Here is a 24,639-nt window from a genome sequence, read left to right on the forward strand (position 1 = left end):
AACATTGTTTGTACTCCTGCAAAGTTAGAAACCAAACATCATTATAAATATTCCAACTTCAGTACAAAAAGGAAGAAAACAAGAACAAATGCAAGCTGATTGGACTGTACTGTGCACTGTACACATGCTTATTAACCTGCAACCTGGTACACTCAAAGTACTCCACAAACAAACAAAGTCTAGGTTTTTTCCTATAATCAATCATTAACATATTGCACTCATATTTAACATTAGACACAATGTCTAGGTTTTTTTACCTAATCAAATTTCAATTCAAAATTCAAATCATTACAAATTGTATTTGTATAAAACAAGGTGCAGCAACCACAAAGTACACGGGAAAAAATATCACCCTTTTATATCATATTAGAAGTTTAGAACTCAATGAAAGAAACCAGAGTCCTTACAAATCCTTCAAAATAAATATGCCCTGTAATTAGGGGTGGAAATAGGCCGAGCCGAGCCAAGCTTTGCGTGGCCTAGGCCTGACCTGCATTATCTTTTCGTGGCCCAAGCCTGGCCTGTGGCCTATCAATAGGCCAAATTTTGTGGCTTGACCTGACCTTTTCTAAGGCCTGACCTAGCCTACAAGCCTGCTTAAAAGCCTATTTAACATACAATTTTATCAAAAGAATAGGTTGGCGGGCTAATAAGCCTTTTATATATCATTGCACTTTCTTTTCAAATAAAAAAACCTGCATCATTGCATTTCAAAAACTAAATCAGTATCATTGAATATGTCTGGAACGTTTCTAATCTAGGTTAAGGTAGGGACTTGGGGTTTTCTTTTATACTAAACTATACATCAGTTTTAAAAAATCAAATAATATATTATTATATTATATTTATTTATATTATTAATAAAAATAATATATAAATAGGCCGGCCTGTTAGGCCAAATAGGCTTTCTTAATAGTTTGGGCCTGCCCTTTTTAGTTAAACAAGCTTTTAAAAAAGCCTAAGCCTGGCCTTTTTAATAAACAAGCCGAGCTGAGCCGAGCCTCTAACGAGCCAAGTCATAGGCCCCTGACGAGCCGCCTGACCTATTTCCACCCCTACCTGTAATTATCAGATTAACTAATACTCAGTTACCTCTACAGTCCCACATAATGTCAAAGTTATGGAGTTAGAATACTTGATAAAATAGATACCAGAAATATAGAAACTTTTGATGAAGCATGAAACATATGATTGGATACATAAATTTGAGGAATAATTCAATTCAAGGCACAAGAACATACACACCTTGAGTTCCACCAGTCAGAATCATTTTAGTACCTAAATTCAAGAGCATGCACAATAAGTTAACTTTCTAACTATCAAAACTTAGTATACACCTTATAAAATCAGAAACAAACTGCAAAAAGGGAAATTAGACTGTATAATTAATTTGAACAATAGACTAACAGGTTTCCTGCAAAACAAATATAGATCAATCAACAAATATGAACAACACATCATCAATCAATAAATAATGGATCAACCAGAAACAAAAGTAATGGTAACCACGTGATGGAAATCCATATAAGACTAAAAAAATCAATATACTGTAAAACAAATATAAACAATAGATCAATTAACAACTAATCAAAACCTCATGAACATAAGTCTATCAGCTAAGGGAAATGACTTAGATAATTCATTCAGTAATATAACTCCATTGAAAATCTTTCATTTCACTTTGTAATAGCATGGTGAAATTATATACTTTCAATAGAATCATTTAATGATACTCAAGACATGCAATCTTGTTCAGTACATAGTGAATCAAAATAAAGGACTGAGTAACTTTCAAATCTTCAAGAAAAGTGTCAATTTTGAAATAAGCCTAAAATCCATCAACCCCAATGCATTATGTAACATGAACAGATTTAAAGGAACATATCCAACAATTGAAAAGAATATCATACCAGTTCAAATTGTAAAGGGACTTCACAATCTACAAAAACTAAAGAAAATATCAAATCCACAATAGAATAATCAGAACAGTAAGAAAATATCAAAGAAAGAACAAAAGAAATAATAAAAGGGAGAAAATTGATTTCTTGCGGAAAGATAAAAGAAGAGTTGACTGCCTCTCAAACAGAAATCCAGCCCTGTAGACGTTGTTGTTAGCAACACCTACATCCACACAAAACCTTCAATATCGACACTTACATATAAACCAGACGCGATAACAGCCTAATTTTCAACATTTCAGTACTTGTTCTAACATCCCATTTGGTCCAGAAACCAGGATGGACAGTCCAGTGTTGCAAAACTCAAAATTTTGATCGTTTCTGCACTTCACATGAAATTTCCAACAGTTTACTTTTCTAGTTGGAAGCATTACAACAATAATATTCATGAAAACAACTTTTTGAAAATTGAAAGGCAATAAATAAGTGTATTATAAAATTCTATCTGCCTGAAGATTCCATAAGGTTAGATTATGTCCAGAATTATCTACCGAAACATTCCTCATAAATGTAAATAAAATTAACAAACTGATTAAACCTAGTAAGTAAAGTATCATCATCTTTCTCACTCCCGTAGTGACAACTGGTTCATCTTCAAATACCTCATAGTTAGATCTCCCTGATCTATGGACGCCTCAATGGTATTAATTGATAACTGCACATCATAGGCTAGGGGCACTTGTTGCTACATCGAGCCAATTCACTTGCTCCCTAAGTATAAAGAAGATCATTTGTCAAACTTTTTTTCCATTGCAAGTCATCAAGTATCAGGAACTCTAATATGCCCATAAGTCATAACAGCATTTGCCATACAAGTTGGATTCTAAGAGCTCTAAATTTGGAAGAAAGGTCACTAAAAGCCCAACATAAGGAAAATTGTTTGCATAATCAATGAAATTGAGTCCTTTTAACTTTTATCCAGAGTGAAAGAAAGGCAAAAATAATAATACAAATACCACTTAAAAAGACTAGGAGAGGAGAACTAACCAGCATAGCATTAGGTTTACCAATAGCCCAAAGATTGACCTTGTGATCTTCATCTCTTATGAGTTATGACATGAACACTGGATGATTTCCATCCAATCTTAGAGGCAATTTCCAGTCGAAGCTTGTGCTATAAATTCATTATAACACTAAACTTGTCAAGGTCAACTAGTTCATCACTTGAAGCCACCAAATTACAAATAGGACACCAAGTACTTCAAACCCATAACAAAGCAAGCAGTGGAGAGATAGATCCAACAAAATAGAAAGAGGAAAGCATATATCAAACAAAATGCTTACCCCTCTCTCAATAGACATGAAGGATACATAGCTTGCTTGTGTGCTTGGTAGACATCCACATACCCAGAAGTGTAAAATTTACTTTTACTTTAATCTTCTACCTCCTTGCTATAAGAGTGAAAGCACCCAGATCAGGTGCTGCTTGAATTTCCATTAGGATTGTATTCAGGTTGCAGAATAGAAACCGTGAAAAATAAATTAAGAGATATCAATGGAGGAGAGTATTTAAGGGGGAAAACAGAAAGGCATGCTGAATGTGAACATGCCCAGGTGAAATATATCTCTTGCATCATTTGGAAAGGAAAGAAAAGGCTCACATGGAGCACCTGAATGTGAACACATTGTATCAAACCCTGCATGGAATAATTAAAACTGTCACCATTTTAATAAATTATGAGAACAGCAAACATAAGATAAAATAAAATAAAATAACATTTTATAACTATTAATGAAGTAAAAAGTAATAGATTTTCTCAAACTAAACAGACCTACTTTTTTCTTGTAATTTTAAGAGCCCAGACCTTTGCAATTAGTTTGGTGTATTTACAAAGGGTTGACTTAAGATTTGAATTCAGAGACGAGTAGTCAATAATGCATATTGTAGAAGAATGAATAGACATAACCAAAATCATTGTCTATTAAACTAAATGGTATAGAAATAAATGGAAATCAGTTAGCAAGTAAGATCTGCATGGCCATTATACAACCTTGAAAGACATCACTGATGTCATATCCATATCTCTTACAAAAAGAATCAATGTTATTACATCTGAATGGAACAAGGTATACAACATAATGTTTCTTGGGGTCACAACCCTCGTTCCCTTGCCCCATGATTTTGCATCAAAATTGTGTCACTTCCTAACTTTTCCCTTTGCTTTTGGATCAAAATGATGAGACTTCAGCTTCTTTTTGGGAAGTGCGGTGGCAGAAGAACCACCTCCCTCTCTGAATGGCATACCCAGAAGAGCCAATAACCTTTGTGCTTCTTTATCAGTTTCAGCCGTTGTTTCAATGCAGACATCCATTCCTCTAGGCTTACCAACAACATCAAATCTGATCTCTGGGAACACACCCTGGTCCTTAATGCCAATGTTGAAATTCCCATGCCCATCAAAGCTGCTGGTGTTCACACCTTGGAAATCTCTTGTCCTGGGAAATCCCAAGTTGACAAGTCTATCTAGGAATGAGTACATCACCTGTAAATAGTCATACAATAGGTATTATATTTCGGCTATATAAAAACAATGAATGCAGCTAGCATAATATGCTAGAATGTGAGCTTAATGAAAAGCTAGAATGCTAGCATTTAGTACTCCATGGAGAATTATAACGTACTTACAATTCTTTTTTAATGAAGAAAAGATCAAGCAGATATCAATTTCACATGTATTGCAACATATCATCAAATTTGAACAATTGAGAAACTCCCTCATTCAGTAAATACTGGTAATTGGTGACGATACTCTTCATTAAAGTCGTATTGAAAATACAATACAAATGGTCAGTATAGTGAAAAAGAAAATTTCAACCCCCTCCCAGAACACAAACGAAACAAAAGAAAAAACTAAATTTTACTTTAACCTTTGAGTCATGGAGTACCATGTTCAAGATAAAGGATAATAATGTCACATTCTTCTGTTCTACTAAGTGGAGGATTATGTTTTATATGGAAACATTTTCCATTACAAGATAACGTCTGATTAATCGAAAGCATATATATGCAAACAGAGAATATTTCCAACAACACGAATATATACACTAGAAAACTACAGAGAAACTACAACTACCCGTTTTAGTTTACTTTTGAAATCACAAGTATGGAAGGTGTGCATTTGTGAAAAGTTATTTAGCATAGTTGGCCATGAGTCCATTACCAATCAACATTCAGAATAGCTGCTACTACCTCTACGGCTCTACCTTACATGATCAAACAAATATGTTAATAAAGGCATGAAGTCATTCCATAATCATGTTATCCCTCATTGAACTATATTAAGAAACTCAAATACTCATGTTTCATTCTACTTGTCTTGAGAGACATGAAAAACTTACACAAGATCCCAAAAAGCATCATACATTCATACTAGACAAGTTAAAATTAGTAGAAAGTAGAAACATGTTTCATAGTAGTCTCTCGGCAGCGCATCAGCAATAATCACAGTTCCTTTACCAAAACATCTTAAGTATACCAGCAAATCAACAAAACTAATTAGGAAAATGATAACCTAAAGTATTAGTACTGTAGCAGCTGATTATAACAAGCTAACAACATCTAGAGAGTAGAGACCCACATTGTTCTAATATAATCTACCGTGGAAAAATGTAGGGTCATGATAGCTAGAACACAAGCAAACTCAGTAATAACTAGTAACTACATTGAAATTAAATATGTTAATCGTAATGCACTATCAATTGAATTCTAAAAGCTCACTTTTCCTCTGAGTGTCACAGCAATCCCAAGCGGTTGACCTTCCCTGATCTTGAAGGTGGCAACAGAAGTCCTAGCCCGAGTCTTAACAGGTCTCTGCCCTGTGATCAGTGCTAGATCATTAACTGCCGCATCCAAACCTTTTGCATTCTGCGCAGCCTCTCCAATACCGCAGTTAACCACAATCTTCTTAACTTTAGGAACCTGTAACCATGGAAAACAAACCCAACATTGTGAATCAAGACCTTTTACATTGAAATTTTGCATTACAAATTGGAATTTGATGTCTATATCTTTCTTTACATGTATTAAATATGTGGATCACGTCAATATTTACGAAAACAAAGAGAGATGAAAATTTTCACATGACAAATTCATCTGACATAATTCATTCCCCAACATTACAAAATTGAAGGGAAGCCAATTTCATGCACCCATCTCATCTTCCACACTACATGACACCAAAATTTAAAAATCCCATTAACTAATAAAAGAAGGAGAAGAACTCACAGTGAAAACCCCATGAAACCAAATCAACTAATCATGCCTCCACTTCATGTTCCCCACTGTACAATACCAAAGTTGAACACTCCCCCCCCCCCACTAACCCAAAACCAAAAGAGAAGCCACAAAGTGAAAAGAAACATCAAACCCCATAAAATCAAAGCAGCAGCTTATCATGCCTCCATCACATTCCCCCCACCATATGATGCAAAAAACAGCAAAACCCCATCAAAACAAAACCAAAAAAGATTCAAAATTTCGCTACTAAACCTAACAAAAACTCAAAACCAGTAAACTACAAGAAATTCCAATAACGAAAAAGGGGACCAAGTTTCCCCAAACCTGGTGAATGTTGGTGTAAGAGAACTCTTCTACAAGCTTGGGAATAACTTTCTCAGTGTAAGTTCTCTTGAGCCTGAAGACCGTTTCCGCCTCAGACTTCTCCACAAGCACAGCCCCAGCAGCCGTGGCTTTCACGGACACCACCGCATTTCCATGGCGGATTCCGTGAGGAGAGAATTGGGGTGGAGAGGGACGAAATTGAGCGAGAAAGGAAGACCCAGATGAGTGTAGAAGCAGCGAAGGAGTGGTAGTAGCCATGGTGGGTAGCTCAGTGCTCTGCTCACTCTCTGAGCTGATAAGGATAATGTTGTTTGGAAACGCAGGGAAAGGGGTTTAGAGTGCAGTCTTCAACTTATTTACCTAGTGTAAATATTACCAAAGTGAAAAGGTAAAGCAATCCTATTGTGTTTGTTTCAACTTTCAAGTTTCAAGTCTCCTAGGAAGGGGGAGAAAACATCAAATTTAGAGTATAATAGTCACCCTAAGAACAACATCATCATCCAAGCAATCTAATCCATAAGAGTGCAATGGCAACTCATTTTAGACTTTGTGTGAGAGAGCAATTTGCTTAAATGCACCGACGATGCTGCTCTAAAGATTTACGACTACAACCAAGAAGGTGTTGATCTAGTGAGTAATAAGTTAGGTCTTGTACGATGTGAACACATATTCAACTCCCGCAAAAATTATTTGTTGTGAGGAATTGTTTACCGAATGGGTGAGTCTACTCACCTAAGTCGAGGATCTCTGCTAGTTAAGGTCAGGCCGCCTTACATAGGGCGAGATCGGTCCAGCTACAAAACTACAATCCACCAAATAAGAAGAGTATAATAACTTTATGTGTAATCCAAACTTATACTCTTCTTTGAAAGGAAACATAATAGTAAACTTCATACAAAAGAGCAAAGTCTACATAAAACTTCTAGCCATTACAATCACATGTTTGATACAACTCAATTCTAAAAAAATGAATTTGTAAGAAGAAAGATGTTCACTCGATTAACAAATTCTTTCCAATGAGAATTCAAGGAAATGAAAAGAAAAAAAAACTACATAGTGAACTTATCCATGTTATAATCACAACAGGATAATAAAAAGTTGTGAAATAAACACACCAAATTATATTAATAGAACAAATGAAGGAGACAAAACAACACAAAAAACTGGAAAAAAATATTGTAAAATCAATTACCACATCATAGTGTATACTAAACCTTAGAAATGATGTACATTAGATTAAGCTCATCATATTATTAGAGATGAACAATGATGGAGATTGTGAAGCACCAAGTAGAAAACATTAAAAAAATGACTCGAGTGATTCAGTTCATAATGAAGCAAATTACATTGACTTCCCTATAGTTTGTAGTTTGTAAAGTGCATTGACCTCCCCCTTCATCATATATTATTTTGAATAATAGAAGAGTGTTGAGTGTTGCAATGATAATCTTAGGAATGTCAGTGCAATAAAAATAAATCTTAAGGGAGATTAGTGCAATGTTCTCAATAAAATAAGGGTAGTTAGTGTCTTGTTAAATAATAGAGGGAAGGTCAGTGCAGCAATGTTAAACCTCATGAGAGAGCGGTAATTATATTTTCTAATTTTTTAGTGATTTAAATATTAAATAATTCCATATTTTTAAAAATAATTAATGTTTTAATATTACATTTAATATTTATTAATGATATTAGAATAATTAACAAAAGTCAATTGTGACCTTTTTCAGAAATAACTATTGCATTAGTTTGATATTTAATGGTTTTTAATGACATTATAATATTAATTCATAAAAGTTAATTGTGACTTTTCTATCATTAAGATGTACACTGACAAAGTCCCCCTTTTTTTTTAATGATTGTGGTTATTTTTTATGTAAGAAAATAAAAAATTGAATGTAGTACCTTACGTTCAAAATAATATCAAATATGCAATAAAAAATTGATATCAAATAGTTTTAAAGTATTGATTTAGAAATTAACTCAAAAGTTTTGTATTTTATGTTTTCGTGTATATATATATATATATTTATAGTCTGAAAGATTAAAATAGTTTTGGTATATTGATAATCATGGTATATTGATTCAAAGCATATCAAATTAGAAATTTTTTTTACATATATGTGATATATGTATTTAATAAAGAAAAACTTAAGAGAAAATATACAAATGTCTAATATATTTTTTTTGGTTCCAAAAAATGTCTGATATATGCCAACAAAATACTTTTATTCTTATTTTAAAAAAAATATACTTTTATTTCTATTATAAAAAATATTACTCTTATTCCATTTGTGCATGCCGCATACAATACTATTCAAATTATTAACATCATTTAAACCAATTAAATTCTTAAGAAAAATCATCGTCTCTATTCTTCACCCATGAAAGCTCACCACCCTAACAAATCTCCATCTTGCCACCTTCTTCCATAATTCATTTCTATTTACCATAATAAGCATTTCTCCAACCTTGACTACAGGTCACACCACACCACACCCTCTTTCTTCTTCATATACCTTCTCCCTCTTCTCCTGCATTTTGTTGCACCCATCAATCTCCATTAACACCCATTTTGCACTAGAAGCATCCAATCAACAATGGTGTTCCAAAACCCAGAAACCACATCCTCATGTTCCTCACAAGAAGACATCCCTCTTCTCTCCAACAAACCACCTCTCTCCTCCAAATTCAAAACCTTTGCCAACATCTTCATATCAATCGTAGGTGCTGGTGTTCTTGGCCTCCCTTACAGCTTCAAGAAAACAGGGTGGATCATGGGGTTGCTCCTTCTCTTCACCATCGCTTTCCTCACTTACCACTGCATGATGCTCCTTGTCCGCACGCGCCGCAAGCTTGAATCCATTGTGGGGTTCCCCAGAATCAATTCTTTTGGTGATTTGGGGTATGCCATATGTGGCCCTTTTGGCAAATTCTCCATTGATGCTATGGTTGTGCTTTCTCAAGGTGGTTTCTGTGTTAGCTACCTCATTTTCATTTCCACTACTTTGGCATATCTTGCTAGTGATGCAAACCAAGCATTGATTTTTGGTTTCACGCCCAAGGTTTTGTTTCTATGGGGTTGTTTTCCTTTCCAATTGGTGTTGAATGCAATTCCAACTCTGACCCATTTGGCTCCTTTGAGTATATTTGCTGATGCTGTTGATATTGCTGCTAAGGGTGCTGTGATGGTGGAGGATGTGTTTGTGTTTTTGGAGAATAGGCCTCCTTTGAAAACTTATGGGGATTTATCCATGTTTTTATATGGTATAGGTGTGGCTGTGTATGCATTTGAGGGAATAGGAATGGTTTTGCCATTGGAAACAGAGGCCAAGGACAAGGAGAAATTTGGTGGGGTTTTGGGGATAGGGATGTTGGTAATTTCATTGTTGTTTGGAGCATTTGGTGCTCTAGGTTACTTTGCTTTTGGTGAAGAAACTCAAGGGATTATCACTACCAATCTAGGACCTGGAATGATGAGTGCTTTGGTGCAGTTTGGTCTTTGCATCAACCTGTTTTTCACTTTTCCATTGATGATGAATCCTGTTTATGAGGTGTTTGAGAGAAGGTTATGTAACTCTAAGTACTGCTTGTGGTTGAGGTGGGTTTTGGTGTTGGGGGTGAGCTTGGTGGCACTTTGTGTGCCTAATTTTGCTGATTTTTTGTCACTAGTGGGGAGTAGTGTATGTGTTATGCTTAGTTTTGTATTTCCTGCTATGTTTCACTATATGGTGTTCAAAGAGGAGTTGGGTTGGAGCTTTATGGTTCAGGATTGGACAATTGTGATTTTTGGGTTTGTTATTGCAGTTACAGGAACTTGGTCTTCCATAGTGGATATTCTGGCCCCTATGTCTTGAATATTCATGTGCTTGATGCTTTGAAAAATATCTTCAGTTGCAGAATTACTGTCAAAAAAACTTAACCATTCATGAGTGAGATCTTTTCCAAAGATTTGATTGAACATGATCTTTTTACTTGTGTTATCAATTAGAATTGGTGCAGGTTTAAATTGTAGTGTTTTCTGATATTGGTGATCATCCAAACAAACCAACTCACAAGTTCTTTTGCTGCATTGTGTGTTTTTGTTACAGCTGCAGCTTACTTTCTTAATTTTTGTTATGATAAGAAAGTGTGCAGAGAAAAAGATTCAAAATCTACCTAGCTTTAATCGTCGAGTAGAACTCCATTTAATTGCTCGCTTTGCTCATCAATAAAACTTTATTCATACCCAAAATCCACAATCACCCAGAGAGAGATATGGAGAGGGAGGTGAGTGATATGATTGTGTGATTTGATAGGAAAAGAAGAAAGGGATATGAACACAAAATAAATGGAAATAGAATGGATGATAAATAGGGGTGAGTTTTGCACAAGTTTATCACATTGTATGTGCAATAAATATAGTTCTCCATTTGAGAATAAAGTAGCAGAAGAACAAATATAGGAAATAAAATTTGGAGTTTAAGAATCGTTAGATTATTGTTAAGACATGCTCTATTGGTCAAATGATTGATGTTTTTCTTTTAATTTCAATTACTTTTGTTACAATTTAATCAAAAAAAGGTGCAAGCATACAAATTCTATGTATAAAATCAAAGCAGTTTATATATAAGATATGCAAAGGTGTTATTGAGATAATTTCAATTCTGATAAGATTTTATCTTAACAGATCTTCATATGGAGAATGGGAAAACTTTTGCCTTATCCCAAGTTATGAGCAATTGCAGTTTTTCAGAACAAATTCATTGTAGAAGAGTTGAAAGAGACATTACAAGAAAAGCACTAGTTAGCATCGTTTGAAAGTCTACATTAATACCCAATATAATTATTATATTTACTCTTTGTATGAGCAAATATTATATTTACTTATAATAAATAGTTTTATAAAATTAATTTTAAAAAGTTAGAACCCGTGATTATTTTTTTGAGTCTAACGAATAATGAATCCAAAAATTGGATCATTCTAGAACGTTTTATTTGCCGTAAAAGATGAGGATGAAAAACACGAACGCAAACAATGTCAAGTAAAGCAACAATAAGTAGAAGATTGTAGATTGACTCCAAAAGTTTTATCTAAGTATTATTCCGAACGCTCCTCTACCATCAAACAGTGCTTTTTTTTTTTTTACTTAGTTGCAATTATAAAAACCTATCTTCTGTTTTTTTCCCTAAAAGCTAGAAGATAGTTTTTCAAAATAATTAAAAAATTAATTTTTAAAATTTCTTGCTTTTATCATAAATGAGTTATTTGTGGTTAAACCCAAAAATGAGGTACTCAATTTTTTATGAAAAAAAGCTATTATTATTTTTTGGTCAAGGGACAAAGTTTTATAGACTAAGGCCCAATTGGGTAGGGCAGGATAATACATCAATAGAGGGGAAGTGCAGACATTTAAGTACACAATGGGGCTTGACCAAAAAAAAAAGTACACAATGGGATAATTAGCCCAGCTAATATGCAACCCAAAGAAGAAAAAAAACTTCCCCTATCTCTGATTACCCATCTGGCCCACTCTACCGAGAGAAGCGGAGGAACCTCGGGTCAGGTAGCAAGTTAACGTTGGGCCACTAAGTACGTACCATGGGTCTAAATAATTTTTTTTTGTTACATCGGAAAAGATAAACTGCACTCGCTAGAAATCAATCTATTTAGACCATTTTCAAGTCCTAATTATTTTAGCATATTCACCTTCCAGCTCAACAATACAAATCATCTAAAATTTCACAAAACAAAGCTTACATGTTATCAATTACCCAACTCGCAATTACAATAACTTAGCAACTTAACACATAACATCAATTCAGAAACAACACTATATAATGAATATTAAGAATACATGTAAATTAGGCATAAATTATAGGCAACCAGATTATGCAACTATTTAAAAAAAACTAGATTTTCAACCAATTTTCCCAAAAACCTGCGGCATGCCGCATGCGCGACACCCCCCTACGCCACTCGCGCGCGCCATCTCTGAGCGTCGCGCGACCTCCAGGGGTTGCGCGCCACCGTGCGCGACTACCTCCATGGGCTGCGCGCCACCGCGCGTCATCTTCTCCCCCACGCACGTCCACCGCGCGCCACCCTCTCCCTCCTACGCGCCCATCACGCACCTCCCCCACCCTCATGCGCACCCACTGCGCCTCTCTCTCCATCATGCGCCTGGACCTCCCCTACCCAACCCATATGTCTCCAGCTCCTACCACTTGAGCTATCCTATGAGGACATGAGTCTAAATAATTTGAAAACTCATATAAATTATACATATTTATTTATTTTTTGACAAAAGAAAAAAACTATAAATATATATATATCTAAGAGCTAGGGGATATATAGGTTGAGTGAGGGAGGTCGAGGGATCAAACTCTAGAGAGTGCAATTTATCTTTCCAATGTACTAAAAAAATCTAATAGTATATAGCCTAATAACTAATAAGCTCTTGTATCTATTAGTTTTTAGTATATTTTGATCTTTTTAGCTCTTAAGCCAGGTATCTCTCACAACCAGTGTGAGACAGTCAGCGTACTAAGCGACAAAGAGAATTGAATCTCCAATCCTTTTTTACTGGACGATGTGTTAAACAAATACGTCAATCCACTTAATTTTAAAATAATCTTTTCAATCATAATAGTTGATAATCAAATTTCAACCATCTTACTCAATTGACGATGTGTTAAGCAAATACATTAATCTACTTAATTTTAAAATAATATTTTCATTTATAAGAGTTGATAATTGAATTTCAATCATCTTACTCAATTGACAAAGTGTTGACCGTTGAGTCATTACTCGGTGAACTCATTTGGTTTTAAAGTAGTTTAATAATTTATATTCTAACAATGACCGATAAATACAGATTTTAAAATGTAATATTGTTTAATTTGTAAAAATTCATTTAAAAACTTCATCAAGCTATGATGAGGTGATGATCAATAAAGTAGTTTAATTATATTAAACGAACAAGAGATCAAATGCAAGAAAAAGTATCCAATAGTTAAACGTTTTTTAACATCGAAGTAGCTCTTCAAAGCTACTCTAGGAAGAAAGAAAAAAAGTAGCTCTTCAAGAGACTGCGAGACTTAAATTCCATGCAAAGATTCTTTACCTCTCATTGCTCTTCAAGGTTCTAGTTGAAGTTGATCAGGTTAGATTCTTTACCTAAAAAAGGTTATCCATACTCTCGGTGTTAAGTGTAACAAATTAACAATAATTGTCAAGCACACAAAGTTACTAAAATTTTGAAGAATATGATGTTGAGACACGAATGCATATGGATTTTCGTTGGTTTCAACTGGATTTACATTAAAACAAATGTGCTAAAATTATATATGTTTTTAATCACATTCAATTCAATATGATAAATTCTAATTTCTTCATTAATACATTAGAATATATATTTTTTTGAAAGACATTAGAATATATAAAATCACATTGTTATAGCGTAACGCAAAAACAAACATACACTCATATGTTTGGTTTTTCCTTAAAAAATCTCCAAATTGTGTTTGGTTAAAAGTTATCCTTTTATTACTTTTGTTTAGATGTGGTTTGAAGTCTCTTCAATCATAAACAAAACATGCTTAGATCTAGGGGTGTAACCGGACCGGATTGGTTCGGATTAAGGGTGATTAAATGTCCGAACCAATCAAACATGTTCGGTTTGGGTTAGTTCGGATTTCATAAATTTTACTTTCAAACTCGAACCAAACCAACCCGATCTCAATCGGATTGGTTCGGATGGTCGGATTTGAAATAAAAAAATATCATTTGGAAATATGCACGAAAATTATTCTAAAAACGTGAAAAATTATAAAAAATATAGAAAAATCCAACATTTTTAAAGAACAGAACATTCGATAATAATACAATTCATGTAATCAAAATAAAACTAACATCTCTAATACAAATATGAATATGTAATGTAATGGGCTGAAAATGTTTGAGCTTAATGTAAAAAAAATCTCAATTCATTGGGTTGGTTCGGATTGATCGGTTTTTCAATCCTCAAATCCGATACCCGAACCGATGGTGATCAGATTCAGTAAAAAAAAACCAAACCAAACCAATGATCCAATCCAACCCACCATAATATGTTCAGTTCAGATCGGTTTGATCGGATTCACGGATCAGACCATACCCGCTTACATCCCTACTTAAATCAGTGCTTAGTATATGATATTTGGTTGATTGTATAAAGGAATATTATGTTTTTCTGTTGTTGACTTTATACCGGTGTTTCTCCATTAGCTGCAATATATTTACACTATCTTTCCATTTAATTCTATTTCTACTAATTTTTCTTTTATTTTTTATTACATTATCCACCATATTTTTCTTTTTTTAATTTCTATTTTCTTAAAACAATATTCACCGTCGACAATAGTGACTAATCTTTTCATCATGGATGCTCGCACAAAACAGTAAGGTGAGTGCTTGCTGTGGTACCTTAATTTAAATGAGGGTACGGTACCTTAAATGATGTAAAACCACCTTATCTCCAATTTTTTTAACTTCTAAAAGCCTCTAGCCCCATCGTTCATGAGCATTTTAGATGATTATTTCATTATCTTGTTGTTCGCCAGACACCAATTTCCATATCTCACCCTTATTATGGTCAATAACTCTCTTGTTCTTACATCGCATACATTTCCACTTCCACCACTAAATTCTGACTTAAAAAGAGCTGGAACAACGGACATGATGTCTAAGATTCCAACAAAAGTTAAAAGGTCTAATCTTCTCTCTTTCTTTGCCCTTCAATTTCACAATTTCATCTAGTTGAGGTACCGTACCCAAAAGAATTTACCAAACAGTAAATAGATGATTATGAAATGTGTTTAATTCTCATAAATAAGGATTGAACCTAAATCTCATAGTTAAAAGACGAGGTGAAGAACCACTAATCACATTACTTTAGGGTGGAACTAAGGTATTAAAGTATTATTTTCCTTTCTACATAATGACAATTTGGGTGTTATGTCCACCTATAACAAAACATGGTGATCAGGAACCACACCACCTTGGGCCAACATGGTAAAGGAAAGAAGTTGTAAGGAAAAAGGTAAAGCAAAGCAAAGCAAAGCAAGCAAAAGCATAAAGATAGAAAAAAACAGATGAGTGACTTAGGAAATGGCAGCTACTCCCAACCCATTTCCAAAGACACTGATTACACCCCCTCACCTAAAAATAACATCCCATAATCCAACAATCCCCAAAATAACCATGCCAACATGAAAATACAATTAGAATCACAAGGGCATAAATGTAAAAAAACAAAGAACAATCTTAAAAAAATTTACATACCCATGATGAAAATGTTGACAAGAAGCATGAGAAGGAAAAGAGAAGACAGAGAGAAAAAAGTGGAGGATTGTTTGTTGAAGAGAGAAGAGGTCATTGTGATTTGAAGCCAAGAGTTTTTCACCGAAACAAAAGCTTCAATCTTTGGTGACCCTTTTTCTTCTTCTTCCACGATCACACGATTTTTTTCTGAAAATCAAAGGAACCCATTTGGGTTGAAGTGTGCATAGATCAGAGGGAGAGGGTGGTGATGTCTTGTTCTTCTTCATCTGGGTCGGAAGAAGACGATGAGGGGCTCGAATCCTACCGGAAAGGAGGCTACCACGCCGTCAGGGTCGCCGATCAGTTCGCCGGAGGAAGGTACATAGCGCAGAGGAAGCTTGGTTGGGGTCAGTTTTCAACCGTTTGGCTTGCTTATGATACTATAACCTCTGTATGTTTGATCCTGCACTCTTCTCTCTTCTTCCATTTTGTCTTTGTTCTTGGCTTCAAAGTTCAAAAGTGTCTGTTTTGAATTTCCCCCTCTTTTTTATTTTTTCATATTGGGATTGATTTGGCCTGTGATTTGTGTCCTTGTAGTGAAAATGTAAAATTTTTGAACTTTTTTATCATCATCTCCTTGTTGCAATCGTTTTTGAATCTGTAGAATCAGTGGAGTTGTTCATTTCTGTGCTAGATTTTTCCCTCCTTTATTAAAGTGTGTCTGCTTAAATGTTGTGGAGGTTACAAGCTTTTTCTTTCATTGATTCATAGTGTGTTCCGGATCAGGATGAACACTACACACAAACTTGAGTTTTAATTAATATATAATTGAGCTTATCAAAAAAAAAATATATATATAATTGAGTTGAATTTTATGTAATATATTATCTCTCACTGAATATTTTCTGGTTTTATTTTCATTCTACAATAGAAACAAACAATGGCTAATTATATCTGATATGTGGGTGTATATGTTGTCGCTTTCTGTCTGAAGCTAAATTGGTGGGTGGTTATCACAAAATGTGACCACCTGGAATACTATGTGGATTTGTCTGTTTGCAGAGGAGCAATAAATGTGTAATAGGTTGATGCTGATTTGGTAGTTTTGTTGTTGTAACGGTTACACTTGGTGTGTTTTGTGTATGCATGTATAAATGTATATTAAATTTTATTGGACGGTTAAGGTGAGCTGCATATGAAATGATAATGTCAAGACTTTGAAATCTTTTGTATATACAGTCCCCATCTTCATGGAGTCAGCTACCATTAAATCACCTATTGTAGGATCTATATAGATGCCTAAACTTAGAAAAGAAAAGAGGAAAAAGGAAAGAAGAAACTAAAAGATAGTGCATGTTTGGAACCACATGATCCCAAAATCATGGTGGGAAACCACAAAAGCTAAAGGAAGTTGCTTCTGTCCACCGTGAGTTTGGCTCACTGTGGTTTTCCATATCCAAACATGCACATGATAGAAGAACCTTAAACGTGTATAGCAATCACATTGTCCATTGATCCAGGACAGGTGGTTCCACATTGGCACAATCCCTCAGCCATTTCTAAGAGAACTAGGTCTAAGTATTATTATCCTTTCTTCATCTAATCTTTTCATGTCTAGTACCTATGTTTAATTCAAAATTCTTTTATAGAAAGTCTGCATATGTTCTCATTGATGATCACTTTTTTTAATAATTTTGGTGCAACAACATTTTCTTTTCTCTTTTTTGTCAAGTTTCTATCTGAATTTGTGATTTTCAGGGATATGTTGCTCTCAAGATCCAGAAAAGTGCTGCCCAGTTTGTTCAGGCTGCCCTTCATGAGATTGAAATTCTTTCATCCATTGCTGATAGTGCTCCTTCCAATTCAAAATTTGTTGTCCAATTGATTGACCAGTTTAAGCACACGGGCCCTAATGGCCAGCATCTTTGCATGGTCCTCGAGTATCTTGGAGATAGCTTGCTTCGTCTAATCAGATACAACCATTATAGATGCCTTCCAATGAATAAAGTTAGGGAGATTTGCAAATGCATTTTGATTGGTTTGGATTACTTGCACAGAGAACATGGTATCATCCACACAGACCTAAAACCAGAGAATGTTCTTCTGGTTTCTACAATTGATCCTGCCAAAGACCCTATTAGATCGGGATTCACCCCAATATTAGAGAGGCCAGAGGGAAACATAAATGGCGGAGTTACGAGTCTTATTGAGAAAAAGTTGAAAAGGAGAGCAAGGAGGGCGGTTGCTAAAATATCTGGACGAAGAGTTTCAATGGGAGGAACAGGAGAAGCTCATAAGTCTGATAGAAACATGGATGGGATTGATGTGCGATGCAAGGTGGTAGATTTTGGAAATGCATGCTGGGCGGATAAGCAGTTTGCGGAAGAGATTCAGACACGACAGTACAGAGCTCCTGAAGTAATACTTCAGGCTGGTTATTCCTTCTCTGTCGACATGTGGTCTTTTGCGTGTATAACTTTTGAGCTTGCCACTGGTGATATGTTGTTTACTCCCAAGGATGGGCAAGGTTTTAGTGAGGATGAGGTACGTAAATTATATTCTGTTTGCATGGTGGTATTTATGACAATTGTTGGAGTGTACACACTTCTTTTATATATGCTTACTATTTCAGCAATTTATAACTAAGTATATGTTGTATTGTCTAATAAGTTGGGTTATGAGTTATTGAGAGTTCATTAGAAATCATATGCTCATACTATGTGTATGAAAGGAAAAGTTTTTGGAGCAATTTAGAACTGTTATCCCTAACGATAGGAACCTTATGGTAAGTCTGTCAGAAACGATATTAGATGTAATTCGATTACTTTTTTTCAACAAAAATAGTTTCAGTCATTAATTTGTTATCCTTATATTTCTAACTAGCATAAATGCATTTACGATGGTTATTACTTAATTTGGAATATATGAGTAGATTTAATGAGAAATCAACACAAGAAATACATCAACATAATTCATTGAAGCTACCTGTATTAGCATTCTATTTGATGTCAAGCTGAAGTATATTTGTCCATTCTCAGTAATAATATGCCTTTTCATTTAACTTCAGAACATAGTTTTGATTTGAACTTGTATAATATAACCCAAGGACTATTTTATAGTCCTTCTGTTGCTGGTTCCTAGTATTATGATATGTGATCAGGGGTGGTTACGTATTACGGATTAAATCTAAAATTTTACAATCTTTTATGTATTTACGATCCTTTCACAAGAATCTCAACCATGGTGAAAGAAGACCCAACTTATATATGTGCTCTGGATAGTTCCTGGATGGGTATTTTGTTTCTCAAAGTGAGTTGTTACTGAAAAAAAAGGATGAAATTCTGAATTTCATGCTGTCATTCAGTGATCTCTAATTGTGTTGAAATAGTTGTAAGTAGACAAGCTATTGAATCATAGTTTCTATCATGAACTCTTTTCATCTTTGATGATCATGTCAAAAAAAATTATGCAGATTCAGAATTTTGCATTCTGAGTTTTATAGTATCAGTAAGTTCTTTGTAGTTACAACTTACAACGACTGGTGTTGTGTTGGCCATTATCCTTTAATTGTTCAGCTAATAACTGTAAAGGAATATTCTTTGGTGATTCCCATAGCTGTTTAAGGATACATCAGCCTTGATTGCTGCAACTTGATGAATCACAAGTCTCTATACCTCAGATTTCATGTTAGAATAAGAAAAAATTGCATTGTGTTGGTTTCAGGATCACCTTGCCTTGATGATGGAACTCCTTGGAAAAATGCCCCGGAAGGTAATAGACTTTCGTTGTCTCTACATTGTTAGATATTCTGGCGAATCTAATACTTGCATGTTGCAGATTGCTATTGCCGGAGCAAAATCCAAGGATTTCTTTGACAGACACGGGGATCTCAAAAGGATTCGAAGACTAAAATTTTTGCCGCTTAACAAATTGCTGATTGATAAATATAAGTTTTCGGAGATTGATGCTCATGAGTTTTCGGAGTTTCTTTTACCTCTTCTTGATTTTGCGCCTGAGAGGCGGCCAACTGCAGAGCAGTGCCTGCAGCACCCATGGTTCAATTGCAAGGAGTCTATTCCAAATGAAATGATAAATGAATCTAGTGTGGAAAAGGTGGATGTTGGGATGAGCAACCTTAAAATCAAGGTAGGAAAGTGAAGGGGAGAAAGGTATTTGACATTCACCCCTTCAAGCCCTTCCTTCCCCATGAATGACTATTGATTGTGATTTATTTTTTGGTTTGATAAAGTTTAATAAGATTTATTTTTTTATTGGATTAACTACTACCATGATGTAAATTAGTCAAGAATTTTGCTTATCCAGAGGCATCTGACACAGATTTGTGTGTATATTCTCCACGATTTTAAGTGATGATGCATTGCTCCAAGGTCTTATGCATTTCTCCTCAATGAAGTCACAGATAGGATAAATTAATTTTTTGTGCTAATGTGAGTTCATTTTCTGGTTGATTATCCACCAAACTTTTTCCTATTTGATTTGAGAATTATAGCATCTTGGTTTCCAACCATGTGATCTTTATCAAGGCATTGAAGACTCAAAAACACTTTTAAATGGGCTACTTTAATTTTATTAAAAAGTTATGTTGAGTAAAAGTGAGTATCCTGGAAAGTACTCCATGTTAAGAAAAAATCACACTGAAAGTAGAAAAGCAGCTGTTTCTTGCTTCAATGCGAATGCCCTTTTTGAAAAATTCATGTTGAGACTTGTCAATTGGAAAAGAATTCAAGCACCAATTGTTGGTGGCTTCCAGGGTCATGTGTGCTGTCATGTGTGCTGTGCACAAATGAACCATCCGCTCTTAGTACCATTTGCCACCTAATTGTTTATTATAGGCAAATGTTAGTTGTTAGTAATGTTGTTCTAGCAATGAACATTGAAGAACGGTATAGTACCTAGAGAGTGGAGAATTGTGCTAGAGAGAGAATGAGAATGAGAGAGAGAATGCTGAATTTCATGTATGATTTCATCAAATGAGCCAAGCCCTCCACAATTGGTAACTCCCCCTATTTATAGAGTTTGGGCACTATCTCTTGGGCCAATTGGGCCTCCGAAGCCAAGGCCCATCTTAAGGTTAGGGCCCTGCCCCGGGGCGGGCTACATGCTAGGCGTTGCCCCTCTAGAGGCTCGCCCAGTCCACTAGTCCACAAGACACCGAGCTTGAAGTATGAGAGCTAAGTGTGTCTTTTAAATGCCTTTACATATGTCCTATAATACACTGGGATTTGAGCTGCCAACATGGCTTAAGAAAAGAAAAGCAAACTACGTCGCCAACATGGCGTGAGCAAAAGGAAACTAGCATCTTTAGTCATCCAGTCCACTGACTTGGTGAGCAACCTGAGCTGACAAGTCCACAAGTCCACAAGCGGCGAGCGACCTGAGCCGACAAGTCCACAAGTCCACAAGCGGCGAGAGCGATCGCTCCGTACTGGCGGTCAGCTGGAACAGGTGCATGATCGTCTACCAGCGGGCAAGGTGGCAGGCATTGGTCACGTGCCGATCGCCCAAACGTTGATTGGCAATATTCCCGGCGAGCGACTAAACTTTGTTACTGGTATCACCTATCGGGCGATGATGTTTGGCTATTATAGTGGCGAGGCCTTTCGCGCTTTCCCCTATTTCAAAAACCCTTCGAATCCTCAACTGCCCCACGTGATGCGTCAATTACATCAATTTCCCTCTTTCTCCGGAAACGTCACTTCACTTTTCATAACCGTCCCATCGTGCGCAATAACTCCCCATTACATGCAACCCACTTCCCCAAAAACCATCATGACTTCCAACCTTCCACACGCGTCCAACACGCGTCACCCTTCCAGACTCCCCCTTTCCCTATAAAAACCCTTCTTCCCTACAATCATCCCTTTCCGAAACCCCTCTTTACCTCCCTAATCGCTTACCAGACTCCTTCTGCCAACTTCCGTTCCGGAGCCATCGCTTATCACCCCTTCCGCTACCCACTCTTCACATCTTACTCCAGTGAGTCTTACTGCCCTTATCTTTGCATCATATACATACTCATCTTCTCCTGTCTTTCACTTCGCTGGTTTCTAAAATAGCTTCAAACCCTACCTCCCCTAATCACTCCACTTCCTCCTCCGAAAGCGACCCTGATTCCACCGCAGCCGGCGGCCTCCGTTTAGAGGTCCCGGAGATCCCTGCTTACCGGCTAAAAACCTTCGCCACTCTGCCCCTTCCAGTCCAAGTAGCCCCCAAACATGAGGCCATAGACCAACCTTCCATCTTCCAAGATAGCAACCTCATTGTGGAATTCGTGGGTTCCTTGGGTGGCTTGTCCAATGATGACGAGTTTAACGCCAAACTCAGGATCTGGATTTGCCTTCCTGAGGACCGCCCCTGAGCTCACAAGCTAGACGGCGACGTAAAGAGATCTCACTTTTTCTTTGCGTACGAATACATGTTTAGCGAGCTTGGAATCAGGCTCCCTTTTTCGCCTTTTGTCCAAACCGTCCTCCGCGACATCAATGCGGCGCCCTGCCAACTTCACCCCAACGCTTGGGCCTTCATTCGATGCTTTGAAATCTTATGCGCCGCGGTTGGCATCGCCCCATCCCCCACCAGTTTCTTCTACCTCTACGATGTTGACCCCAAATCCATCAAAAACAAAGGATGGATTTCCTTAAAGGCCCGGGCCGGCCGGAAGTGCCTGAATCCCCACAAAAGTAACGCGAAGACCTCCTTCGCACAGAAGTACTTTTGCGTGGCGGTTCACCCCGCCTATCCGGAGGCCTTCACCCTTAGGGACGGGACCGCCCTTTTCCCTCTTTACTGGACGGAAAAGCCCAATGGGATTACTGATCCTTCCGAGGAATCCTTGTCCGCCAACGACAAAGCTTTTCTGAATCTCCTTGCCCCACTCCCCATCCTTGACTGCTCAACAGTCCTTGAGGGCGCTGGCTCCTCAAGGACTCCCAAATACTTAGGTCGTCCATGGCTTACTTCTATTATCGACATTTTCTTTCTCGCCTCTTATGTTGTTACTGATGTTTTTTCATTGTTGCAGAAGATATGAACTTCACAAACGCCGAACTCCTGAAAGCCCGCGAGAGGAGAATGGCTCGCTTTTCCCCAAAGTTCAACGCTGAGGGCGACGTGAAAAAGCGGGGCGGCGCCGAGAACCAAGGTGAGGGTGCCAAAGCCCCTAAGAGGAGAAAATTGGTCAAAGCCTCCTCCGTCGCCGGCCCTTCCAACCCTGGCGCTCAGCCCACCACTGCCGCTGCGTCTAAAGGCAAAAGTGTTGCTAAAGCCTCCGCCGCCACAGCTACCGAGACAATCACTGTCCCGGCCCCCAAATCTACTACCGCGGACGTGGCCTCCGCAGCCGCCGCCAAGTCCACTACTATTGGCGCTACAGCTGCCTCCACCGGCGCTACAACTACCTCTGCCGGTGCTACAACTACCCCTGCTGATCAGTCGCCAACTGCTGACACAACCGCCAACATCTCCCAACCCTCAGCCGTTGAGAAATCTGCCACCGCTAATGCCACAACAGCCGCGGCGTCGTCTGATGCTCCTGCCGGGGAGAACATGAAAGAAAATAAAACCCCCCAGTCCCCCCCTCGCCAGGACGCACCTCCTAGCCCACCCCCAACAGATGATGGGTGCCCCGCGTCTTCTCCACCTCGCCGCGAAGAGGGATCTTCTGATGTCGCCGCTACCCAGATCGAGCGAGCTCCTGGTAAAGAGAGCGGTTCCTCCAACTACTTCAATATGCTTCCCAACGCCATTGAACCTTCCGAATTCTTGCTTACCGGCCTCAACCGCGAAGTCATAGAGAAAGAAGTCTTGAGTCGGCTCTTGCTTGTCTCCTGCGCGCTGGGTGCATCTTTGCCCATGCGTTTGAGAAGTTCAACGCCGCCACCGCCGAAGCCGAGCGGTTGAAGGCCGAGAGCGCTCAACATCAAGAAGCCGCCGCTGCTTGGGAAAAGCGCTTCGACAAACTGGCGACGCAGGCAGGAAAAGACAAAGTTCTAACCGACAAGTTGATTGGCTCGGCGGGAATTAAAATCGGCGAACTGGAGGATCAGCTGGCGTTGATGAAGGAAGAAGCGGATGACCTTGATGCAAGTCTTCAAGCTTGCAAAAAGGAAAAAGAGCAAACTGAGAAGGATCTGATCGCCAGCGGCGAAACGCTGGTTGCTAAGGAGTCGGAGCTCGCAACATTGCGCGCTGAGCTGGAGTTAGTGAAGAAGGCGCTGGCGGAGCAAGAGAAAAAGTCTGCCGAGTCCCTGGCCCTGGCGAGGTCTGACATGGAGGCGGTGATGCAGGCCACATCTGAGGAAATCAAGAAAACGACCGGCGCTCACGCCGAGGCCCTCGCCACGAAAGATGCCGAGATTGCTTCCCAACTGGCAAAAATCAAAGTGCTCGAGGACGAGCTGGCGACGGAGAAAGCCAAAGCCACTGAGGCGAGGGAACAAGCTGCTGACATTGCCCTTGACAACCGCGAGCGCGGTTTCTACCTCACCAAAGATCAGGCCCAACATTTGTACCCGAACTTTGACTTTAGCGCCATGGGAGTAATGAAGGAGATAACCGCTGAAGGACTGGTTGGTCCTGACGATCCTCCCCTGATTGACCAACACCTCTGGACAGCGATTGAAGAAGAAGAGGAAGAGGAAGAAGAAGAAAACAATGAATAATGTAATTTTTAAGTCATTTAGCTTTTACTGTCCCTTTGTAGTGTACTTTTCCGCCATTCATCTATGTTTAAGCAACCCTTCGCCATAGCTTTTCATATCGCCGTTGGATATTTTGTAAATCATGTTGGAATACTTTCGCCGTACATTTTTTGGTCGCCG

At 37.6% G+C, this 24,639-nt stretch overlaps 3 protein-coding genes and 1 long non-coding RNA gene across 4 annotated transcripts; 2 read left to right on the forward strand and 2 right to left on the reverse strand.

Annotated features, from left to right (window-relative positions):
- Window positions 1-1,833: 1,833 nt before the first annotated feature.
- Window positions 1,834-3,588, reverse strand: LOC130714923 (uncharacterized). Its single transcript, XR_009011527.1, has 3 exons — window positions 3,270-3,588; window positions 2,946-3,091; window positions 1,834-2,669 (listed from the first exon to the last, which is right to left on the reverse strand). It is a non-coding gene; the product is annotated as an uncharacterized LOC130714923 (long non-coding RNA).
- A 285-nt stretch (window positions 3,589-3,873) lies between these two features.
- Window positions 3,874-6,856, reverse strand: LOC130714413 (50S ribosomal protein L5, chloroplastic). The gene is made up of 3 exons (XM_057564312.1): window positions 6,520-6,856; window positions 5,677-5,877; window positions 3,874-4,441 (listed from the first exon to the last, which is right to left on the reverse strand). The coding sequence occupies exons 1-3, from the start codon at window positions 6,775-6,777 to the stop codon at window positions 4,097-4,099; spliced, it is 804 nt and encodes a 267-aa protein (XP_057420295.1). The 5' UTR covers window positions 6,778-6,856; the 3' UTR covers window positions 3,874-4,096.
- Window positions 6,857-9,048: 2,192 nt separating this feature from the next.
- LOC130715104 (amino acid transporter AVT3A-like) lies at window positions 9,049-10,396 on the forward strand. The gene has a single exon (XM_057565147.1). It carries the CDS (start codon window positions 9,117-9,119, stop codon window positions 10,371-10,373), a length of 1,257 nt encoding a protein of 418 aa, XP_057421130.1. The 5' UTR covers window positions 9,049-9,116; the 3' UTR covers window positions 10,374-10,396.
- A 5,439-nt stretch (window positions 10,397-15,835) lies between these two features.
- LOC130711756 (uncharacterized) lies at window positions 15,836-20,208 on the forward strand. The gene is made up of 4 exons (XM_057561480.1): window positions 15,836-16,250; window positions 17,558-18,343; window positions 19,523-19,570; window positions 19,637-20,208. The coding sequence occupies exons 1-4, from the start codon at window positions 16,068-16,070 to the stop codon at window positions 19,955-19,957; spliced, it is 1,338 nt and encodes a 445-aa protein (XP_057417463.1). The 5' UTR covers window positions 15,836-16,067; the 3' UTR covers window positions 19,958-20,208.
- The last annotated feature ends 4,431 nt before the right edge of the window (window positions 20,209-24,639 follow it).

Source organism: Lotus japonicus, chromosome 4 (assembly GCF_012489685.1).
Source record: "Lotus japonicus ecotype B-129 chromosome 4, LjGifu_v1.2".
NCBI classification, from domain to species: domain Eukaryota; kingdom Viridiplantae; phylum Streptophyta; class Magnoliopsida; order Fabales; family Fabaceae; genus Lotus; species Lotus japonicus.